At 34.4% G+C, this 22,791-nt stretch overlaps 1 protein-coding gene across 3 annotated transcripts in view; it reads left to right on the forward strand.

Moving 5' to 3' along the window:
• The window catches only part of GLRB (glycine receptor beta), a 101,996-nt gene extending 83,184 nt beyond the window's left edge, over positions 1 to 18,812 (forward strand). For all 3 annotated transcript variants that reach the window (XM_057497023.1, XM_057497021.1, XM_036887882.2), the window contains 2 exons: positions 9,946 to 10,238; positions 16,006 to 18,812. In XM_057497023.1, coding sequence (XP_057353006.1) covers positions 9,946 to 10,238; positions 16,006 to 16,302 — 590 coding nt within the window. In that variant the 3' untranslated portion in view covers positions 16,303 to 18,812. The remainder of the gene's footprint in view (positions 1 to 9,945; positions 10,239 to 16,005) is intronic.
• Positions 18,813 to 22,791: the final 3,979 nt, after the last annotated feature.

Genomic DNA, 22,791 nt, shown 5'->3' on the forward strand with positions numbered 1-22,791 from the left:
ATGTCTTAATAACCATAAATAGGGGAAATGTCAACCTAAAAGTTGTGTATCTGTAATGATGACAGTGGCAACTGATTATTCCTTTAGGGAATGAGAATTAATTGTATAGTGTATTATACTGGGAATGAAATACCAAATCTAGATTTAAATCTGTAGGTTTGTGAAAAATATTCATTTTTCTCAAATACTTATGATTTGTTTGTTTATTAGAAATATCTTACTCTCACACAGTGATATAAATTGAAATGTCAGGCTTCAAAGGGTGCTTAGGAAATTTCCCAATCCCTGACATATTCTTGAAGGATTTTGCTCTGTAAATCCCCATGCACTGCAGGACTTCTGATACGGAGTTCCTGAGCTGTCCATGTAGTATCTAAGAGGCCTGTTGTATGGGCCAGAAATGTTTAATGGTTGAAAGTCATTCTCTAGAATCAGACCTGGGTTTGAATTCCAGCTCTGTGCTTACTAGCTATGACAACTTAGACAACAAAGAGGTCTAACCTCTTTAAGCCATATTCTGTTGAAATGGTAACAGGGATGAAAATATACTCAAGGGTTTACTTGGAGGATTGAAAAAATAAGTAGTAAAGCCCATATTACACATTCAGAAGTTAATGATATTCTTCATTTATGCATTACTTTATTAGTACTTTTACACATTTTGATTCATTCAACAAATATTCTGCTGACTGTGCTAGGTTATATTCAAGAAGGTGAAATATAGTTAACAAAGTCAATACCTAATGAATAGCCAATAAAGTAGATTTTAAAAAGAAAAATGGTTACCCTCAATGAGTTAATATTCTCTTGGGAAGAAACAGAAACTAAGTACAATATATGATATATAAGATGAATGTAAGGATAGAGAGTTCAGGCTCAGCAGCCTACTTGTCAGGAATTGCCTCAAAGAGAAAGTGATATTGGATAAAGAAATGATAGAGGTGAAGAAATGATTCATTGTGGTTATCTAGGAAAGAGTGGGACTGGCTAGAGATCATTAAGCACAACATTCCTGAGGCAGGAGCATGATTAAGAGTACTTTGGGAACTTCAAGAAGGCCAATGGTTGGAGCAGACTAAGTGAAAGGGCAATTAGTAGATGAAATAAAAAAAGTAAACAATGGTGAGGGCTGGACCACATACCATCTCCATAGGTGTTCTGATGATCTGGGCTTTGTGAAGTCTTTGAGTGCTTTTGAACATGATGTGATTTAACTTTTAATAGATTCTCTTTGCCACCTTTGTTTAGAATAGACTGAAAGGGGGTAAGGGTGGAAGCCAGGAAAGAAGCTAGGGAGCTGTTATAATAATCCAGGTGAAGTAATCATGGTATGAGCAGTGGTCATAAATAGATGGTGGATATTTTAGAGACAGAGATTTGTAGATGTGATTTAAGATGAGATTTGTATGTGTGGTTTAAGAAAGCAGATTCAGGGCTAACTTCAAGGTTTCTTTGGCTGAGAAACTAGAGATGAAATTGCCATTAACTGAGATGGGAAAGCTGCATGTAAAGTATGTTGAGAAGGTAGGCAGAGCAAGAGTTAGTTTTTGGACATGTTAGGTGTGAGATGTCTTTTAGGTAGAGATGTCAGAGACGCAGTTGAATAAACAAGTCTCAGATTTCTTAGAGATATCAGGGCTGGAGGGTAAGAATTTGATTTGTCAGAATATAGATGAGCAGAAGATCTGAACAGCCATTTTTCCAAAGAAGAGATACAGATGGCCAACAGGCACATGAAAAGATGCTCAACATCACTAATCATCAGGGAATACAAATCAAAACCTCAGTGAGATACCACAGCATACCTGTTAGAATTGCTATTATCAAAAAAAAACAAGAAATAACAAGTGGAGAAAAGGGAACCCTTGTGCAAGTTGGTGAGAATGTTTACTGGTATAGCCACTATGCAAAACAGTATGAATGTTGCTCAGAAAAATTAAAAATAGAACTACCACATGATCTAGCAATCCCACTTCCAGATATTTATCTGAAGAAATCAAGAATGCTAATTCACAAATGTAATGCATCCCCATGTTCACTGCAACATTATAGTAGCCAAGATATAGAAACAACCTAAGTGCCCATTGATGAATAATGGATAAAGAAATTGTGTATTTATATTCAATGGTATACTATTTCATCATAAATAAGAATGAAATGTTGCCATTTCTGACACTGTAGATGGACCTCAAGGGCATTATGCTAAGAAAATATGTCAGACAGAGAAAGACAAATATGGTAGCTCTCTTTCATGTGGAATCTAAGATAAAAACAAAACCAAAACTAAGCTCATACAGAGAAGAGTGGTAGTGGTAGTAACAAGAGGCACGGAGTGGGGTGGGAAAAATGGGTGAACTGTTTTTCTTGTTTTTTTCTTTTTGTTTTTTTTTTAGTTTAAATAAACTGAATAAAAAGTTTCACAATATCATATAACAGCCTTAGGTTACATTTCTGGATATTCAGTTGATATAGCTATTTTGATTCAGCATCTTTCCTTCTACTTTTCTCTTCCTGCATTATTCCAAATAATTTTTTTAAAAAGCAGCTTGTCAATCTTTTTCTATTATGGCCCATCATTTTCATTTTTTTAAGTCAGAAAAAAAAACATGTTGAATAAAATAACTAATTTACTCTAGATTCATTTTGCTTTTTTTTTTTTGAAAAATCAGATTTGTATTATAGTGATTTTTCTCTTGGTCTCTTTTTTATCTATTCATTTCATTGCTAACTAACAAACATCAGTGCTTCCTCTATGAATTTTAGGTAAAGATTTTTGTCTTTAGCTATTTCTTTAAGTATGGAAGCAACTATGCAAGTAACTATGGAGGTAGCTTTGTAATACTCTAAATAAATTATACTGTAACACTCCCTTCTTCAGGTACGTAAAATACTTTAGTTGCTGCCAAAAGGGAATATTTTTTAAATTAAGGTATTATTGATATAGAATCTTATAAAGGTTTCACATGAGCAGCATTGTGGTTATAACGTTCACCCATATTATCAATTCCCAGCCCCACACCCCATTGAAGTCACTGTCCATCAACCATGTTAAGATGCTATAGAGTAGTTATTTGTCTTCTCTGTGCTATAAGGCCTTCCCCATGAGCCACCTACATTATGTGTGCTAATCATAATGCCCCTAAATCCCCTTCTTCTTCCCTTCCCAACCACCCTTTCCACCCCCTTCCCTTTGGTAACTGCTAGTCCCTTCTTGGAGTCTGTGCATCAGCTGTGCATCAGCTGCTGTTTTGTTCTGTTATTATACTCCACAGATGAGCGAAATCATTTGGTACTTGTCTTTCTCTGCCTGCCGTATTTCACTGAGCATAATACCCTCTAGCTCCATCCATGTTGTTGCAAATGGTAGGATTTGTTTTCCTCTCATGGCTGAATAGTATTTCATTGTGTATATGTACCACATCTTCTTTACCCATTCATCTACTGAGGGACACTTAGATTGCTTCCATATCTTGGCTATTGTGAATAGTGCAGTGATAAACATAGGGGTGCATATGTTTGAATCAGGAATCTAGTTTTCTTTGGGTAAATTCCTAGGAGTGGAATCCTTGAGTCAAGTGGTATTTCTATTTTTAGTTTCTTGAGGAACTTCCATATTGTTTTCCACAATGGTTGAACTAGTTTACATTCCCACCAACAGTGTAGGAAGGTTCCCCTTTCTCCACATCCTTGCCAACATTTGTTGTTCCTTGTTCTTTGGATGTTGGCCATCCTAATCGGTGTGAGGTGATACATCTTTGTGGTTTTAATTTACATTTCCCTGATAAACAGTGATGTGGAGCATCTCTTCATGTGTCTGTTGGCCATCTGAATTTCTTCTTTGAAGAAGTGTCTGTACAGATCCTGTGCGCATTTTTTAATCATGTTATTTGCTTTTTGGGTGTTGAGGCATGTGAGCTCCTTATATTGGATGTTAACCCCTTATCAGATATGTCATTTACAAATATATTCTCCCATACTATAGGATGCCTTTTTGTTCTGCTGATGATGTCCTTTGCTGTACAGAAGCTTTTTAGTTTGATGTAGTCCCATTTGTTCATTTTTGCCTCTGTGTCCATTGCCCAAGGAGATGTGTTCAGGAAAAAGTTGCTCATGTTAATATTCAGATGTTTGCTTTTGTTTTCTTCTAAGAGTTTTATGGTTTCATGACTTACATTCGGGTCTTTGATCTATTTTGAGTTTACTTTTGTGCATGAAGTTAGACAATAATCCAGTTTTATTTTCTTACATGTAGCTGTCCAGTTTCATCAACACCAGTTGTTAAAGAGGCTGCCATTTCCCCATTGTATGTCCATGGCTCCTTTATCATATATTAATTGGCCATATATGTATGGGTTTATATCTGGGCTGTCTGTTCTATTCCATGGATCTATGGGTCTATTTTTGTGCCAGTACCAAATTGTTTTGATTACTGTGGCTTAGTAGTAGAGCTTGAAGTTGGGAATCTTAATCCCCCCAGTTTTATTCTTCCTTCTCAGGATTGCTTTGGCTATTTGGCATCTTTTGTGGTTCCTTATAAGTTTTAGAACTATTTGTTCTAGTTCATTGAAGAATATTGTTGGTATTTTGATAGGGATTGTACTGAATCTGTAGATTCCTTTAGCAAGATGGCCATTTTACAATATTAATTCTTCCTATCAATGAGCATGGGATTTATTTCTATTTATTGGTATCTTCTTTAATTTCTCTTAAGGGTGTCTAGTAGTATTCAGGGTATAGGTCTTTAATTTCCTTGGTTAGGTGTATTCAGAGGTATTTTGTTCTTTTTGATGCAACTGTGAATAGAATTGTTTTCCTGATTTCTCTTTCTGCTAGTTGATCATTAGTATATAGTAATACAAAAGATTTCTATGTATTGATTTACTATCCTGCAGCTTTGCTGAATTTAGTTATTAGTTCTAGTAGTTTTGGGGGTGGATTCTTTAGGGATTTTTATGTACAACATCATGGCATCTGCAAACAGTGGCAATTTAACTTCTTTACCAGTCTGGATGACTTTTATTTTTTTGTGTTGTCAGAATGCCATGGCTAGGACCTCTTGTACTATGTTGAATCAACGTGATGAGAGTGGGCATCCTTGTCTTGTTCCCGATCTTAGGAGAAAAGCTTTCAGCTTTTCACTGTTAAGTACTATGTTGTCTCTGGGTTTGTTGTATATAGCCTTTCTTATGTTGAGGTACTTGTCCTTTATACCCATTTTGTTGAGAGTTTTTATCATGAATGGACATTGAATTTTGTCAAATGCTTTTTCAGCATCTATGGGGATGATCATGTTTGTTTTGTCCTTTTTGTTGATGTGATTTATGATGTTGATGGTTTCTCAAATATTCTACCATCCTTGCATCCCTGAGACGAATTGCATTGATCATGATGGATGATCGTTTTGGTGTATTTTTTTATTTGGTTTGTTAATATTTTGTTGAGGATTTTTGCATCTATGTTCAACAGGGATATTGGTCTGTAATTTCCTTTTCTTGTGGTGCCTTTGCTGGGATTTGGTATGAGTGATGCTGGCCACATAGAATGAGTTTGAAAGTATTCCCTCCTTTTCTACTTTTTGGAAAACTTAAAGGAGAATGGTATTAGGTCTTCACTAAATGTTTGATAAAACTCAGTGGTGAAGCCATCTGTTCCAGGGATTTTCTTCTTAGGTAGTTTTTTGATTACCAATTCAATTTCGTTGCTGGTAATTGGTCTGTTGAGATTTTCTGTTTATTTCTGTGTCTGTCTTGGAAGATTGTATTTTTCTAGAAAGTTGTCCATTTCTTCTAGATTATCCAATTTGTTAGCATGTAATTTTTAATCATATTCTCTAGTAATTCTTTGTATTTCTTTGGTGTCTGTAATGATTTTTCCTTTCTCATATATGATTCTGTTTGTGTGCACACTCTCTTTTTTTCTTGATAATTCTGGCTAGTGGTTTTTCTATTTTATTTTCTTGAAGAACCAGCTCCTGGCTTCACTGATTCTTTCTATTGTTTTATTCCCCATTTTATTTATTTCTTCTCTGATCTTTATTATGTCCCTCCTTCTACTGACTTTGGGCCTCCTTTGTTCTTCTTTTTCTAGTTTCATTAACTGTGAGTTTAAACTGTTCATTTGAGATTGTTCTTCTTCTTGAGGTAAGCCTGTATTGATTGCAATGTACTTTCCTTTTAGAACTGCCTTTGCTGCATCCCACAGGTTTTGGGTTGTTGAGTTGTTGTTGTCATTTGTCTCCATATATTCCTTGATATCTGTTTTTTTATTTGGTCATTGATCCATTGATTATTTAGGAGCATGTTGTCAAGCCTCATGTGTTTATGGGCATTTTTGCAAAGGGGAAATTTTTAAGAAATGTTTCAGTAACAAGTGTTAAAGAGATTAATAATTCATGTCAGAGGTCACACCTCTAGTAGACCATGCATATATATCTTTCATTTTTCCTTATGCTCTTTTCTTATCATCTGGAATAGTGGTTCAAAGATTATGAGGACCTCTTTTAAAAATATAAAAATGTGTTTTTATATTCTTACATGATCATAGTATTTTTCTTTTTACTATCCTTTTATTCAAATGTTATGAAATGATAATGTGCTAATATAATTGAGTAGTACTCTAAATATATTTTCATTTTATTTATCACACTTCCATGTATACATATTTGAAAAGTAGTTTATCTCAGGATGAGATAAAAATTATTTGGAGTTTAGACATAGTTAGTATGTGCATACTTGCCATATCTCCTTGACTTTCTCTATTGGTTCATGGAATTTGTTATTAGCAACAAATGCTATGTGTACTTTTCATTTCTTTTTCCTTTTTTCATCCTCTTTTTCTTTCTTTCCTTTTTTTTCATTTTCCAGTTTTTGGTCTTTCTCTTGTCATCAGTACATTGCTACTGTATATCTCTTGAGAAATTATTTTGCTGATCCTTTCTCTGAAATTGGCTGAAGAAGAAATACCTATCTGGATATCCTACAGTGATCATAGAGTTCACTATGAACTGTTGAGTAACTAACTATTGAATAATTGAGATGATTTTATCACTATAAAATTTGTTCTGCATACAATGAGCTAAATAACTTTATCTTTTACCCTGAATTTTTCATAGAGGTTTTTGTTTAGTTCACCCTCTCTGTATTATTAATTTATGAATACTCTATATTATTTGTTAGCTTTAACTTTTAACAGATATAGACCCAGCATCTGTTTATAAGACTTGATATCAACTTTATGATGTTTTCCTTGGTTTTAAATCTACACTTGATTTATTTTTACATTATTGAGGGAATAATTCTGACAAGGACTACATATTTTAAACATGTTTTGAAATACTATAACATGAAATCCTGGGATTTGTTAGAGAGGAATTCCATTAAATGGGGATAGTTTATTAAGAACACAACACAGTATTAAAATTATAAAAAATTACATTTTTCTGAGTAATGTATTTCACATTTTCACATTTCTTTTTATTGGTTTATAATTTCTTAAAATTATACAAAATTTCACTATGCATTATTTATGAAATAATTCCATTTGACAACTATCTTAATATGATGGGACAGTATTGCTCAAAGAAATATTATTTGCTCAGATTTCTTACTTTGCAAAAAAATAAACCAAATGGATATTTCCTATTTTAAACAAAGGGATATTTCCTTTTTCTGAAGATAAGGAACATAGTAATGTTCACATTATCCTTTTCCTCACTTATCTCTATTTCTATTCTTTCATCTTTGAAATAATAAAAATCTCAATAGAATTGACCACCATGGTTTCTAAATGAATGCCTGGAGTTATAAATACCTCCCCATCCTCCCCAAAATCCATTAATGTCATATCCTTTCTTCCAGAAGTCAGCCCCTCCTTGGTGTCTTTGATCCCTTTTCTGACTCACCAGTATGAGGCGCGGGCGTCTTCTCCCCTTTCAGCATGACCTCCGGCTGTTATTGCTGCTGAAAATTGGCTAATCTTTTCAGAAAAGGTCTCAACTGTGTTGTGCTGTGTCAGGGTTGTCAGTTCTTTTTCTTGGCCTTTATCTAACCTAACTCCTGTGTTCATACCAAAGTCATCTCTTTTCTAAAGTCTTCCATCTTTCATGGGCACTTTTCCAGTCATTCTCTTCAGAACTTTGTCTCAATCTTTTTCTTCTTCCTTATGCTTTTGTTCTGTAATTATTATTTTTCTTTCAGTCTCTTTTGTATCTCTCTACCAGAGTAATGTGATTTAAACATTCTTTTGATTATGTCATTTCTCTTTCCCAAATTTCAAGTTTCTTAATGTTCTCTACCAAATTTGGTGAATTCATTATAGGACTATCAAGACCTTCTATAATCTGGTACTATTCTCCATTTTGCCATATAGTTTCTACATATTAGGATAAATATATAAAGTAACAGGTATACTCCTGAGTTTACTACAATTTAGTAATTCTTTATTACTGATGAGCATAAAATACTATGGAAACACAGGGAATGGTGCCAATACATTCTATTTGAAGGAATTAAGGAAAGCTTATTTTAGATAGGTTGCTATGTCATATTTGATTAAGACTAGAAAAATTGACTTGGAAAGATGGTTTGCCAAATTAATTCCCATTGGTATAATTAGCTGTAGTTTACAGCAGTAACGGATATGATTTAGGATTTTTGTGTTCCTTTCCACTTCCAGGTTAGAAAATTTTAAGACCTATATTAACTTCTAAAATACAGATCTGTTAATTAGTTCTTAGTTTTCCTCAAGACCTAGAATAATTATAACAGTGAAGTAGATGCTTATCAAATGTTTATATATCTAAATAATATTGTTTCCATCTGCAGAAGTCATTATATTTTGATAAAAGCCTTTCTAGTACAGTCTTTTAGCTCTTGCATACTTAAAAAAATATTGACACCTTTGAGAAACCTCTGAAATGATGCAACTGATGGAAAATATTTTTTGATGTTTTAATTGATGATTAACACCAAGATCGTGCTTGCCATATTCTCAAGGCAATCAAAAAGAGCCAATTATATCTTTAATTATTAAGTTAATGTATTCAGTAATTATCAGAGGTGGTGAAATCTAATACGAGAAAAGCATGCTTGGCCCCAGAAGTGAAATGGACTCACAGAGCCATGATGAACCTGTTTCCTACTTGACTTAAAGTGGGGGACCCTTGGCATCTCTGAGATTCTGTCTGATTCAGTGTATTACTGGTGGTCTGTGCCAGTGGCTCATGTTTTCCCATCCCCTCTGAAAACATGAAGAGAGAAAGAGGCAATGGGGAAACGATGGGAGCATGGGCAAGTGGGAAAAGACAGAAGAAGTTAAATTATTCCAATTCTCCTTTGGGATTTTACAATTATATGACTTAAATTTATATAAAACTAGTTAGCTTTCTATGTGCAGTTAATATTAAATATAGCAGAATTTTGTTCTTTCCTTGAAAAGCTGGGATTATTTGCTTCCCCTGAAATAATCAGGAATATTCTCTACTTTGTCTTTTCTATTATATTTTCTGAAGTTGTGAACCTTATCAGAAAATTTCTTTATATGTTCTGTTCTTCTGATTTGGTGGTTCATGGGTAAAATTCAGCTCTGTAGCTGTCTAAAATAAAGCTGAAAAATGAAATAACTTTCTGTAATCAGAGAGCTCTGTGGCTTCCTCAGAGATACTACAGAATGTTTTAAACATATTTAAAACAGATGCAGACTGTGGTTTTACACCTTGGTTTAAATTTCTATTTTTCTTAGGTGCTATGTGTATATAAACATTCTCAATCACATTCAGTAGTCCTTTCATAAAAAGTATGTATGTGTTATTCCTTCTACTCTTTGGGCTTTAAAGGGACCTGGTGAACATTTAGAAGTTACTGGAGAGGGATTTCATAAAAGAGTAGTGATTTCCGAACATTTCGCAGGAATGAAAAGCAACTTTGACTCCTGTTTCTGTTTCTGTAGGTATCTTCTCAGTACTCAGCTTGGCCTCTGAGTGCACTACCCTTGCTGCAGAACTTCCCAAAGTGTCCTACGTGAAGGCTCTTGACGTGTGGCTCATTGCGTGTCTTCTCTTTGGGTTTGCTTCTCTGGTGGAGTATGCTGTTGTCCAGGTGATGCTGAATAACCCCAAACGAGTCGAAGCAGAAAAAGCCAGAATTGCTAAGGCTGAGCAAGCAGATGGAAAAGGTGGAAATGCAGTTAAAAAGAATACTGTGAATGGTACAGGGACTCCTGTTCACATAAGCACTTTGCAGGTGAGAATGAAATTATCCAGTGAAAAGATTTCCCTCAGCCTCTACAGTGTCAGGCAAGATGCTATACTGTGGCAGTAAAGGTTTGATAGGATTGGTATTCATTCATTTTTCTTTCGCAGATGAAAAAGAACTGAGCACAACATACTTTTTGGAAAATACACCAAAAACACTTAGGTCAAGGACTAATCAGGGAAAAGGTCAATACCTTACCAAATTTCCTAAGACTTTCCACGGAATTAAGGATATACCTTTGCTTTGATGGTTACCATTGAATGTGTAGAGCTTACCAGAACTGCAGACTTTCCCCCTGTTTCTCATTTGATAAGCTTTATGGAAGGCCAGAAGGCTGTTGGGGGCACTGACCTTTTGCCAATGCAGAAGGGCACCCATGTTCATGGTTAAATCTCTTCTGACCTCTTCTCCATCAAGTTAGCTTTATACAGAACATGTCAGGCAGTCTACTTATTTATTGGGTGCCTGGCCCATAGGGAATTGTGTCCATAGTTTGGGATCTGTCCAGATCAGTAGTGAGTAGCTGGAGAACTGGACAAGGTTGAACCCCTTTGCCTTGCCCTTCCACTTGGCCGTGGGTCTGAGAGTACTGGGCACTGCCTCTAGATCCAGGTGCTGATAAATCCTGAAACAATCTACTGCTGCATGGATTAAGGAAGGCTGACCACTTACCCAAAGTTCCCCTGATTTCCACTTGGCTTAGCATGGTAGTTCCACAGTCTGTTTCTGCTGGGTCGGGGGTAGGAGTCCATGCTGCCCACCCGGTCTCCACTGACCCAGTGGCAGGGAATGGGCCTTGTTGCTGGTCCATGGAGATGGAAGTCCCAGCTCCCTACTTGAGCTTCTCTGATACCACTTCAGTGGGAGTGTTGGGCCCTTCATTACAGCCTCTTGAGACATAGTTCTCCACTCAGCCATTGCTGGCATGGCTGAGATGCGGTCACAATTTTTTTCCGTTGTGTTTGGCTGGAGTAGAGAAGTTGCTGTCTGAAAGTTTTCTAACTTGTTAAACTGCCCCTTTCTTTGTCCTTTGGCTAAAGGGATCAGGCTTTTATTAGGGCCAGTTCTGTCTGCACCCACTGACATTTTCAGTTCCAGCTTCTTCATCTCCAAATCTGGGATATATGAGGCAAAAAAGGAAACAAGACCTCAGCACCATGCCATTGCTTAACTCCCAAGTGTTGCTCTTTGCAACAATGGAGTGAAGGAGATGAACAGGACCAGCCTGTTGCTCCCTGGGGCTGAGCGAGAGGGCAAGTGTCGACGACTTGATCCTCCCCCTCCTTCTGAGGCAGAGGGAGCACAAACCACACCAAGCCGAGAGATGTGTCAGCCTTGGAGGCGCAGCAAAACTCAGCTTTATTGCATCCGAAGCCCAGTTGTATAGGGGGAGATAAGGAAGTAGCAAAAGCCAATGGGAATTGATTATCTCATCTGTCACTAGGGTCTTAGGCAGGTTTCGGGTTAGGTGGGGAGGTGGAGTTAGGGCCGAGAGCGCGCGCCCGGGAAGCTAGTTAGGCCATGAACTCGGAAGTAACAAGGGAGGATGGAAACTTCCAGTCTGCGGCCGTCACAGGCCTAAAAGAGGCAAAAGGTCCCAACACCCAAGGTCCCCAGCCTTTTCTCTACCTTTCACAATCTTTTTTGTTTTACATAATGTCCAGGATGTGTCTACTCCATCTTGCTGGGAGTCCCCCTATGTTATTTTCAAGTCCCTCACAACCTCATTGTACCTGCGTCATGCTACCGCACTCTGGTGATTAAATAGACATATCCATGGGCTACTTGTAACACCTTGATTAATATTGCAACTGCTAGCTACTAGGCCACTTTAGACTGACTGCCTTCCTGCACCAGGAACACAACTTTTCAGGGAAATTATTATTCTCTACCCCATACTTTACTTTCCTCTCTGTTACATCCAAAACTTCCAAATAATACCTAGAAGTATTAACAGTGCTCAAGGACATGCTTCAGTATATCAGAGAACTGGTGACTGAAGCATATTAACTTTTTGTGAGAAACTGGTTTTCCTTCTGAAGCATAAACTTATTTTTCCACACCAGAAATGGAAGGAAGAGTAGTTGGGACACTTACACTATATGGAGCTGTTCATGCCTTGAATTTTGACTCCAGCTATCAATCGCTCCATTTTCATCTCCCTCATGTTACCAGCTCACTAATCCCCCGACTCACTAAGTTACGAGATCTGGAGGCAGAAAGCAGAGATGTTCTATAGAATAGGTGCTTGATTTCCATTAGTGCCAAAATGAGCTCCATTTTCTGGAGCCTCAATAAGTACAGAAATTCCCTAGTAACAGAGAACAGCAATGTGTAAATGGTCTTGGAATCTTAGTATATTCCAAGAAGTGGTGTATTGATGGAGGGGAAGGGAACTCACTAGAATCAGATTTTCAGAGTACTGTGGAACATGTCAAGATTATCTATGAACATAGATATAAAGGATAAGTAGGAACAGTGGAAATCTTAGTACCTACAATTGGAAGCATTAGAAAGTTTTTATCTGCATCCTTTGTTATTCTTGACAGTTTCATTATCATACAACCTCATTTTTGCTCCCAGTAATTTTCAGAAGTGACAAGTTTATATGATGAAAGTAAATGAGATACATTCCTATGAGGAAAAAAATGAGAAATTATGAAGTAGAGGTTAATATAACCAAGATCACTTTTAAGAATGTGTTAAGTAGGTTTATAGCTTTATTGACAAGCCATTTATAGCTTCATTTATAAGCTGTATCCCTCCCTCTTCATATGATATTATAATTGTTTAAAATAGTATTTATATTGTAAACTCTTTTGTACTTTTATATACATGTTTGACTGATAATTATGTGTAGGTAATAATAACTAAAAGAGAAAGTTATGTTTTTGTGAAATCACTGATGAATGGGAGAAGGTGAGACCAGTCAACTAGTTAATGAATCATGAGCTATTTCAGGAGCCAGAGGACATCTCAGGAGAGAACCTAATCTTATTCAGTTTTGTCACATCATAAAAAATTACTTCTGTGGTAGAGGGTCTCTCCACTACTACTCACACACTCACACGGACTCCCACACATGCACACAACTGTACTCACTATATATAAGCATCATCAATACATTTCTGGAAGACTTTTTAATAAATGATTAAAAATTTAGTGTAACTATGTTGAAACTTTATGGAGTGCTTTTCCATGTTATTACTTTAACACTGAAGAAATTCTCTTACTGACATGTTTACTACATTTAATAATCTCTCTGAATAAACATAAGATTCTATCTCTACATTTTTAATACATTGAATAAAACCATGCCTTAAGCTTTTACTTTGTGAAAAAGTAAAGATCGCTGAGCAGAGTCTTGCTTCCTGTCTATTGGCAGAAGCTAATGTGCACCTTTGTTTTGGTAAGTGGATCTGAAGCCGAGTCAGTACATCTAAAGCTTTTGTAGTAGAGAGTTCTGAAGAGAAAAAGAAAGACTGCGGTGTCCCCCGAGGCCCGGATTTCCAAGACCACTCCGAGAGTCTAAGAGTGATGCGGAGATCTGGTGTGTGGAGTGTGTTCTCAGCTTCTGCCCCCATCGCGGTGGTGACTGAGATTCTCTCTTTACCGAAGCTCCCTGATGCATACTGAGACCCGCACAGTCTGCAGCCAGCCTGGGGAACTGGGGTCTTCAATGCGGTCTTCTGTTTGATTCACGTTATAGGGAGTATGGGTGCGTGTGATTGGATGCTTGTGTGTGTGTGTGTATGTGTGGAGACGGAGCCTGGATGACAGACTGCTCACTGAAAATGGCCTTTGTGAAATTTTAAATTAGAGAATTTAAATGGGCAGTCTGCAAGTAAATTTTATATATATATATGAATAATTCATATATATGTATATGTACGAATGAGTTCATAGACACACGCACATGAACGCTTTCCCAAAGTCACACTTAAATAATTTAGATGTAGTTGCTACCTTTATTCTCTCTTGTATTCCATTGATCAGTCCCTATTTTTTGCCAGACATATTCCTAGACACAGTGTGTAAATCAATATGGATAAAACCCTGGACCTGTGGTGATTTACCTCATCAAGACATAATTACTCTTTTAAGCTAGGCTGAGCTATTTTAACTGCACATTTGTGGGAAACCTCTTTCTTTAGGTTGGCCTCTGTTAGCTAAAACAAAATCCTGTCCAAGATGGAATTATTTCCACTTTGGCTATTTTATAACAGACATTCTACAAATAGATTAATATATTGGTTATTCACATCTTCATTTTTTTTTAAGTATGAAACCTTTAGAAGGGTGAACTTCTAGCTCCGCTATCCCCATTCCTACTTGTCAACATTTTCTTGTGTATTTTTGTACAATTACATTTACATAAATGTCTTTTTCAAAAATTTTTGTCCAATAATGTACAAATATCTATGTGGTATAAAGTATATAATAATAAAGCCAACTTGTACAGCAGCTCAAAAAAAATAGCATTACCAGTAGTTCATAATTTTTTTAAAAAGTAGGAAAAACTTAAAGTACAATGACAGACAATGTCAGTTTAATACAGACAGAGAAATACAGTTTAACTTGTTTTTTCGCTCAGCATATCTTGGTTATCTTTGCTTTCCACTTTTGGACACTGATATCTGGCATTTGCCCAGAAAGTATATCTCAGTGTTTGTTTAGATAAAGGGTAGTGTCCTGGTACCTGCAGTACTGCTGGGGAATAATTTACTTTACTTTTTACATTAAGCATAATTTTTGGCCAGCCATAATCTAGTAAATGTAAATAGACTGCACATAATTAGTCAAGACATTATACTAACAAAGCAAAAACTAGAGTAATTATCGTGTACTACCAATATACAATGACATAGGTTCCATTTTCATTAAAAAACTGTAAATATCAATAGTGAAGTTTCCAAAAGTGAATCACAGAACTCCGGAGTAAGAACACTAGAAGCTGTAGCAACAAAATTGATGGCTCACCTTCCATGGTCTTTTGTCACATCAGTGGTATCTTAAAACATTCGGGTAGCTTATACCTCTGATTGCTAAAGAGAGTTCAGTCTGAAATAACTATTTTGTGTATTTTAGAGAATTGATTCGAATTTGGTAATTCAGAGATTAGCAACTGAATAGTCTGTTATCTTGTTGTTATCATGTTATCTTGCTGAAATATAGACAGTTTCTTTGGATTCTCGGAGTGTGGTTGGCTAATTCAACTTTAGTCCATAAGTTAGGAATGCCCTTCACTAGTAAATACTTGGTTCATGATAATTGTGGCCATCTTTTAGTTCTTATTTGTGAGTGTGACTCAGAGACACAGTCTGTCTCCTTGGACGGATCAATGCCTCTGCTCATTTATAACCCATCCTGTTTGGAAACAGGAGCCACAGGGGAGCCAAAGGTTAGAAGTACCAGAGGATTTCTGTGATCCGCATCACAGTAATATGGTCTGTGTCATAGCTGAATTTGGATTTTTATTTATGGGTCTGTCAACTGAGAACTCTTACAAGCCTGGGAGCATCTAATAAATGATGATTTATGTTTTGATCCCTTAAGATAAAATGACCCATCATTGTAGAGCCCTAAATATTCAGGTAATCTGATGGTTTAATCAATCGACTGTTTCTGTTTGACAAAAAGAGACCATAAATAATAAACTGATTAAACCATCAGATTTTTGAAATATCCTTTTGAAGAGATGTTTTATAAATAGAAAAATCCTAAATATACTCTATGTTTAATTTTTATTCTCAAGGTTGGAGAGACCAGATGCAAAAAGGTTTGTACTTCGAAGTCGGATCTGAGGTCTAATGACTTCAGCATCGTCGGAAGCTTGCCAAGAGATTTTGAATTATCTAATTATGACTGCTATGGAAAACCTATTGAGGTCAACAGCGGACTAGGGAAATCTCAGGCGAAGAACAACAAGAAGCCTCCGCCTGCCAAGCCCGTTATTCCAACCGCAGCAAAGCGAATTGATCTTTATGCAAGAGCATTGTTTCCTTTCTGCTTCTTATTCTTCAATGTTATATATTGGTCTATATATTTATGATGAATCTTTCCCATTTGTATAAAATAAAATCCCATGTCATTGTGAACAACCTCATTCATAATGCCAATCTGAAAATTTTTGCACTTTCATAGCAACGTATTGCATTTTGGATGCCATTTGATTGTGATAAAAATGTGGCACTTTAATTTTGAATGGCAGCATGATCTTGTATTGTCTCTGCTCTAATAATGATGTATGTATGTATAACAAACATACTGCTTTAAGGATAATGAAGGATAAGCATACTACGTAAAAGAAAAAAATCCAAACCGTTATCTTCAGTTAGTGTAAATTGCAAATACTTCAGATAATTCTGATAATAAAATGATGTGCACGCTAAATCCTGTTATTATCACCATTCTAATGTATGTAGCATTTTAAATTTCCTTCCTTGTAACCTTCAGAGAAAGCCATCTTATTCTTGTATAATTTTAGATGGTATTATCACAGATTAAGAAAATTATATTACACATTGTTTAAAGTTTATAAGTAGAAATATATCAGCTATAAATATGTGGACTCTGTGAAGAAATAAAGTTGAAAAAATTGCTAATTTGTAAAATCAGCTCATTCTAAAGTGTGCCTGTGTTGTCAAATGCTGGGTAGTAATACATAGTAAGCATTTTTGAAACAAAGGAAAATCTATATTTACATAAATTCATACTGAATTGTAGCTTCTGATAAAAATAAAAGATGAATATATTGATTAAATATTTCTGATAAATTCTGTTTAATCCACCTTAAAACCTATATGTATTTTCATGGATTTCATCTTGTGATTACAGAGTATATAAAAATCACTGTGCCTTAAAAAGAGCCATAAATATTTTAAATTGGAATATAGTCATAGATATGCTATTTCATATCATTTTTAAGAAACCAAGAGGAAAATACCCTGTTACTAGAAGTAACCTGATTTGGGGAAAAACATTCCATAATTATTAAAGGATTTTAACTTTTTCATTTTACTAAAATGCTTACATATTTTTAAGTAAAATTAAAAAATGTTTTTGTGAATTCAACTATTTCTTTTTTTCTTATTTGGATATTTTTAAATTTGTTATGAAACATTTAAGTAAATAATATTTTTGTTAGGCCTCACTTCCACTTTTATTTTCTTTTTTGCTAAAAGTCTACACTACTTATATTTATTTAGTTTGAATTTATTCCAATCTGAAAATAGGCACTTTCTGGTCTATAAGACTCTCATTTCCTAGTAATATCACAGCCAATGTACCTTTTTATTTCTCCAGAGCTGAAATTAGAACTATCAATAACTCCCATAATATAAACATAAGACCAAATAACTCTATCTACATTACTTGGAGAATTTTGTTACAGCTGAGAGTTTGTATGGTCAATTCAATAATAAAATGTGTTTAAATATTGTTCATGCAAATTACCATATATAATCAAATGCTATTTTATTGAAGATTTTTATTTTTCAGATTCCCAATGATTACTAAATTAAAAAAAGAATGAGGTGTAATCTAATGCTCTGTTGTCCTTCAGCACCCTCTAGTTGCAAAAGCTTAGTCATCTGAATATTTTTAAAATTTGTAAGTAACCCTGTTGATGGGCTGTAATATCCTGCTAGGACCAGGGCAGTAACTTTTTAATGGAACTTTGGTAGGAAAAAAATGTCATGAGTAGGACTCAAATCATTTAAAATTTTATTTATAATATACTTGTTTTTAATCTGTTTTCTATATTCTTGGAAATTCCATTCATATTAGGAAGTTTGATTTAGACACAAAGTTTTAAGTGGAAAATATACCAAATGGAAGACAGGTCTTGTTATATAAGAATGTTGAAAATAATTTGAATGAATTTCATTCTGTACAGTAATACTGTAGCCTCCTAAGATCAATTTTAAAACTGAAATATATATAAATAACTATCCCAGGATTGTGTATATAAAACTTCAAATGGTACATAAGACAGTGGCCATAACAAAGAAGTAGTACAATCATGTCCACTCATCCTTACTTTATAATGTGATCTTAAAAAGAGCCATAATATTTTAGAGACTCAGGATTTGGTCACGTAACCCCAGTGTAGTTCTGATGTGTATTCTTTAAATACTGTGTTTCTCTAGGAGACTTGCAGTACAACTACCTGGATATCAGTATCTCAAATTCAGTGTCTCCAAAATAAAATTTATCTTCTCACAAATCAGTAGGTTATCTTCTATTTCTTTTGACACATCACTATTCCAGTAATCCATATTAATATTTTTCCTGAAATATTTAATGTTGCAAATACAACATCCCTTTCCTTTAGTGTGTTTCCTAAACAAGGACATCCTCTTTTTGTAACCACAGTAGAACCAGGTATTCATATCAAGAAAATAACATTGATAAAATATTATAATCTAGAGAGTTTTTAAAATCTGTACATTGTTCCACCTTTTTTTTTCTTTTTTTGGTTTGGGATCCAGTCCAGTTTCACATATTTCATTTAATGGTCACAAAGTTAATTTCTTTAAAATAAAGCCTTGACCATGGAATTCTGCTCAAACATCTTTAGTGTCTTGTGTTGTCCTGTGAACTAAGTAAAAAAAATCCTCTCTCTGACATAAAATTCTCTTATTAAATGTTCAAATCTTTTGCAGCCCTTTCTCACACTACTCCTCTGCTCATCTCTTAAACTCCAACCAAACTGATTTTGAATTTTACTTATTGTGATTAAGCAGTGATTGGTGTGCTAAGTTCAGCCAGATGCCTTTCCTTTTAGACAAGTGGTTACTTTTATGTTGCACTGCTTCTTTTAAGTGGGCCAATCTTGGATGTTGTGTCTTCAAATACTCATTTTAACTAATAAGTTTTTATTCAACATTGTTTTTTAGTCACATGGTTCCATCTGTATTGAATAAAGAAATTAAAATTTTTGTTTCCCATTACATATGTAGTGTGCAAATTTGGATGCTCTAAAAACAACACAATTTATCATCTATATTACTCAGAAATTCAGTAGACATAAAAAGTTGGATGTGAAATTTTTAAGTGCCAAGTCCAAGATGAGAAATAGTTTTAATCTTTTTCTATAACCTTAATCAAAGCATTCTTGTTAGGATATTCACCTGGCTTTAGAATAGCAGATTTATTACAATTATATTTTCAAATTAAATGCTTATGTTTATAATATATCAATAACTCAGCATTCACTAATATTCCTCCCACCCCCGCTCTTTTTTTATGAAGCTAGTCTTAACCTTTTAAGAGACTAAGGTCAAGTTCTTTTTCTTTCAAAGCATTAACCACATCAGTGGAGTGAAAATTCTTTACAGACTTTCTAGTGATTAATATTAGTGGATAATATGGATGTCATATTCAAAGTTGGTTATGCTCTTAAGGGGTATATACACTTATATGCATAAACTTGGTATTTTACATTTTAATACATTTTGCATTTTTACTGCATATACATGCACAGATATATATGCATATATTTTTTTATTTTGTGCTTAGGAAAAACAATGAGAAAATCCATGAATTCTGTTCCAGTTGGAATTTATTACAAACAATAAGTGCATTTTCACTCCCAAAGGCATTTTTAAATTTCTTAAATCTCACATATTACACCCAAAACAGTTATTTCTAAATCCTCTTAGAGTAGAATAGTGAATGGAAAATATGGTAAGTCAGTAAATGCTTATGGGGTGCTTACTATGTTAAAGGTCTTGTGTTAGCCAAAAACTGTAAAGATGAATAAATTATGCATTCTACTCTTAAATGATAGCCAATGGTGTGAAAAGGAAATATATACTAAATGTATAAATCACTATAATGCATATTATTAGTAAGCTTAAGGACAAAAATCAAATATTCATCTTAAAGGAAGAGACCTGTCTTAAAGAAAAATAAAAAATACTCCAAAATAGCTAAATGCCATTTTATGCTAATAATTTTTCATAAAAATTGTGAATTGTAAAATGCAGAAATTTTGCAATAAAAATGTTAAATATCAAAAAAAATACTTGAATTTTATTTCCTAGTTAACATTTCTGAGGAAATAATGAGCAGTAAAACAAATTTTCCTCATATGATGATGTAATGGCTGCACTTAATGTTGTTTCTTAACCAAAACTCCCGTCTGATCTTAATCCTATAACTGGAAACAATTTTCAGTAAATTTTAATTTACAGCCTGAGGCAATTGTAGCTCAACTAATCATTCACAATGAAGTGGCCCAAAGGAGTCAGAGCCCTTTTGCAAGTTCAGCAAGAATGCAGTCAAACTACAGGCCCTTTCTCAATTACCTCACCAAATAGGGATTTTATTAGTCAATTAGTATTGCCTCGCCCTGTGCCATTGATGACACGTAACAGAAACCCCATTTTGTGTAATGGTAAACAACACGAAGAGGCAAATGATTCTAGCTTTTGAAAAGCTCAGCTTATTTATTGTATATTCCCATGGGATGGTCTTTTAGGTGTTTACTGGAGTTGGAAATGCAGCAGGAGGAAAATGACGTTTATCAGTCTGTGAACACCCTGTCGGCTTCTCGGAGGACTGCACCTCAGGCCAGAGCGCTTTCAGGAGACTCCTCTTCAGGATATGAATTTGACAGACATTGTATCTGCTTGCTTTACTAACAAATGTAGGCATTTTTTAAATATAAATCTTAGAATCTGCAGGCTTGTCAGCTACAAAGATGATCTTTAACTTATAACTGAGACAATATTGTATGGAACTCATTAAGAGGGAATACCTAATAAATTCTGCCTTGGGCTATTATAAAGCCTCTTTCTAAACACAGCTGCACTTTTCTGGTTCATTCATTTGTATACTCAAAAGCCCTTTCATTCAAAAATCACTAGCGTTTCCAATCAGTCCACTGATATCTTCGAAGCTTTCAAATTTCTAGATGGACTAATTTAAATGTACAAATAAAAATGTGAAATTTTTTAAGGAATATTTGTGGGACATGCACCATATAAAATTAATCTAAGGGTCTAAATTAAACTGGAGGCTGGTTTACTAAGTACACATACAGGAAGGCAATATAGGGGTAGTAGAAAGATTCTTGGGCTGGAGATAATCATACCTGGGTTATAGTTTATTTACAACCCTGAAAACTTTGTCAAAGGATCTACTTCTCAGTTACCCTACTTTTAAAGAGGAAATAAAAATAACATAAGGATTACCAGATTACAACATGTAAATCTGTCTTTTATCACAGTTGGTTACAAGCAAGGACTTGGAAGCATACAGTCTAGGCTAGAGTCTCACTAATGTAAATCTTAGAAAAATTATTTAGCACCTGTGAGCCTCAGTTTCCCCAGTTACAAAAGATGGGAAAGGCTAATAGTGACAACTTTATAACATTATTCTGAGGATGTAAATTATTAATATATGTAAGTGCTTAGCAGAGTTCCCAGGACATAGTTAAGTATACAATAAATTATGGTTATTATTATCTTGTTTTATTTCTTACTACTACTACCAATATGCTGTTTCTAGCACTGAAACTACTTCTAATGAACTTTCAGTTTTTCAAAAGTTCTTTGTTAAAATAATGATATTATGATAACATGCATATTACTTCTGCTATTTAGGTATTTTAGCATCTGTGATCATTGAGACCAATTTTGAATATAAAATACTGTAAGGATAGGAACAATAGCAGGAACTATAACTTGCAAACTAAAATATTCTTGGAATGTGTAAAGGAGTCATTGTAATATTTACCAGAAGGTCCATAATTTAAAATTAGGTTGTCAGTAAAGGAAAGCAGTAATGCCAAAAATTCAAAATCCACATGTATAAGGGTCATATTATACATTTATCCTATAAAAAATTAATTAAAAAAAGAATAAGGTGAAGAATTTCCTAGACATCTTTAACATAATGTGCAAATTGTACTCAGTCCCTTATAACTCATGCATGTATGGTAGTAATAAAACATAATTAATGCTCATAATGACTATCCTGGAAAATACTGCATGATCCTGTATTTCTTTCTGAAACAGAGAAACACTAAATCATGTTCAATGGAATTAATGTTTTAATATATTTTGTTATATTCTTATTATTTGAAAATTGGTATACAACTACTAAACATAATATTTATTCTCAATTAATCCAAATATCCAATTAACCCAATTTTGCATAAATGATAATATATTACATTCTGAACTTCATATTAAAATATGGGGCCAACTTATAAGTAATAGAATCATATTTAATTCTCCTTAATACAATATATTTTTATTATAGCCACAATATCTGTTTATTGTAGAAACATTTATAAGAGAATATATTTTTATTATAGCCACAAAATTTATCTATTTATTGTAGAAATATTTGTTGAACACTTAACACATGACAAATATAATGCTGGGAAGATACTAATATATATGAATGCATATATAACTATGTAAGAATATATATACATAAATGTATATTTCCATGTGTGTATAAGTATAGGTGAATATGCATAAATATTGCATAATATTACTCGGTGTTTTATTTACAACTAAGATAT

Source organism: Manis pentadactyla, chromosome 1 (genome assembly GCF_030020395.1).
Source record: "Manis pentadactyla isolate mManPen7 chromosome 1, mManPen7.hap1, whole genome shotgun sequence".
NCBI lineage: Eukaryota > Metazoa > Chordata > Mammalia > Pholidota > Manidae > Manis > Manis pentadactyla.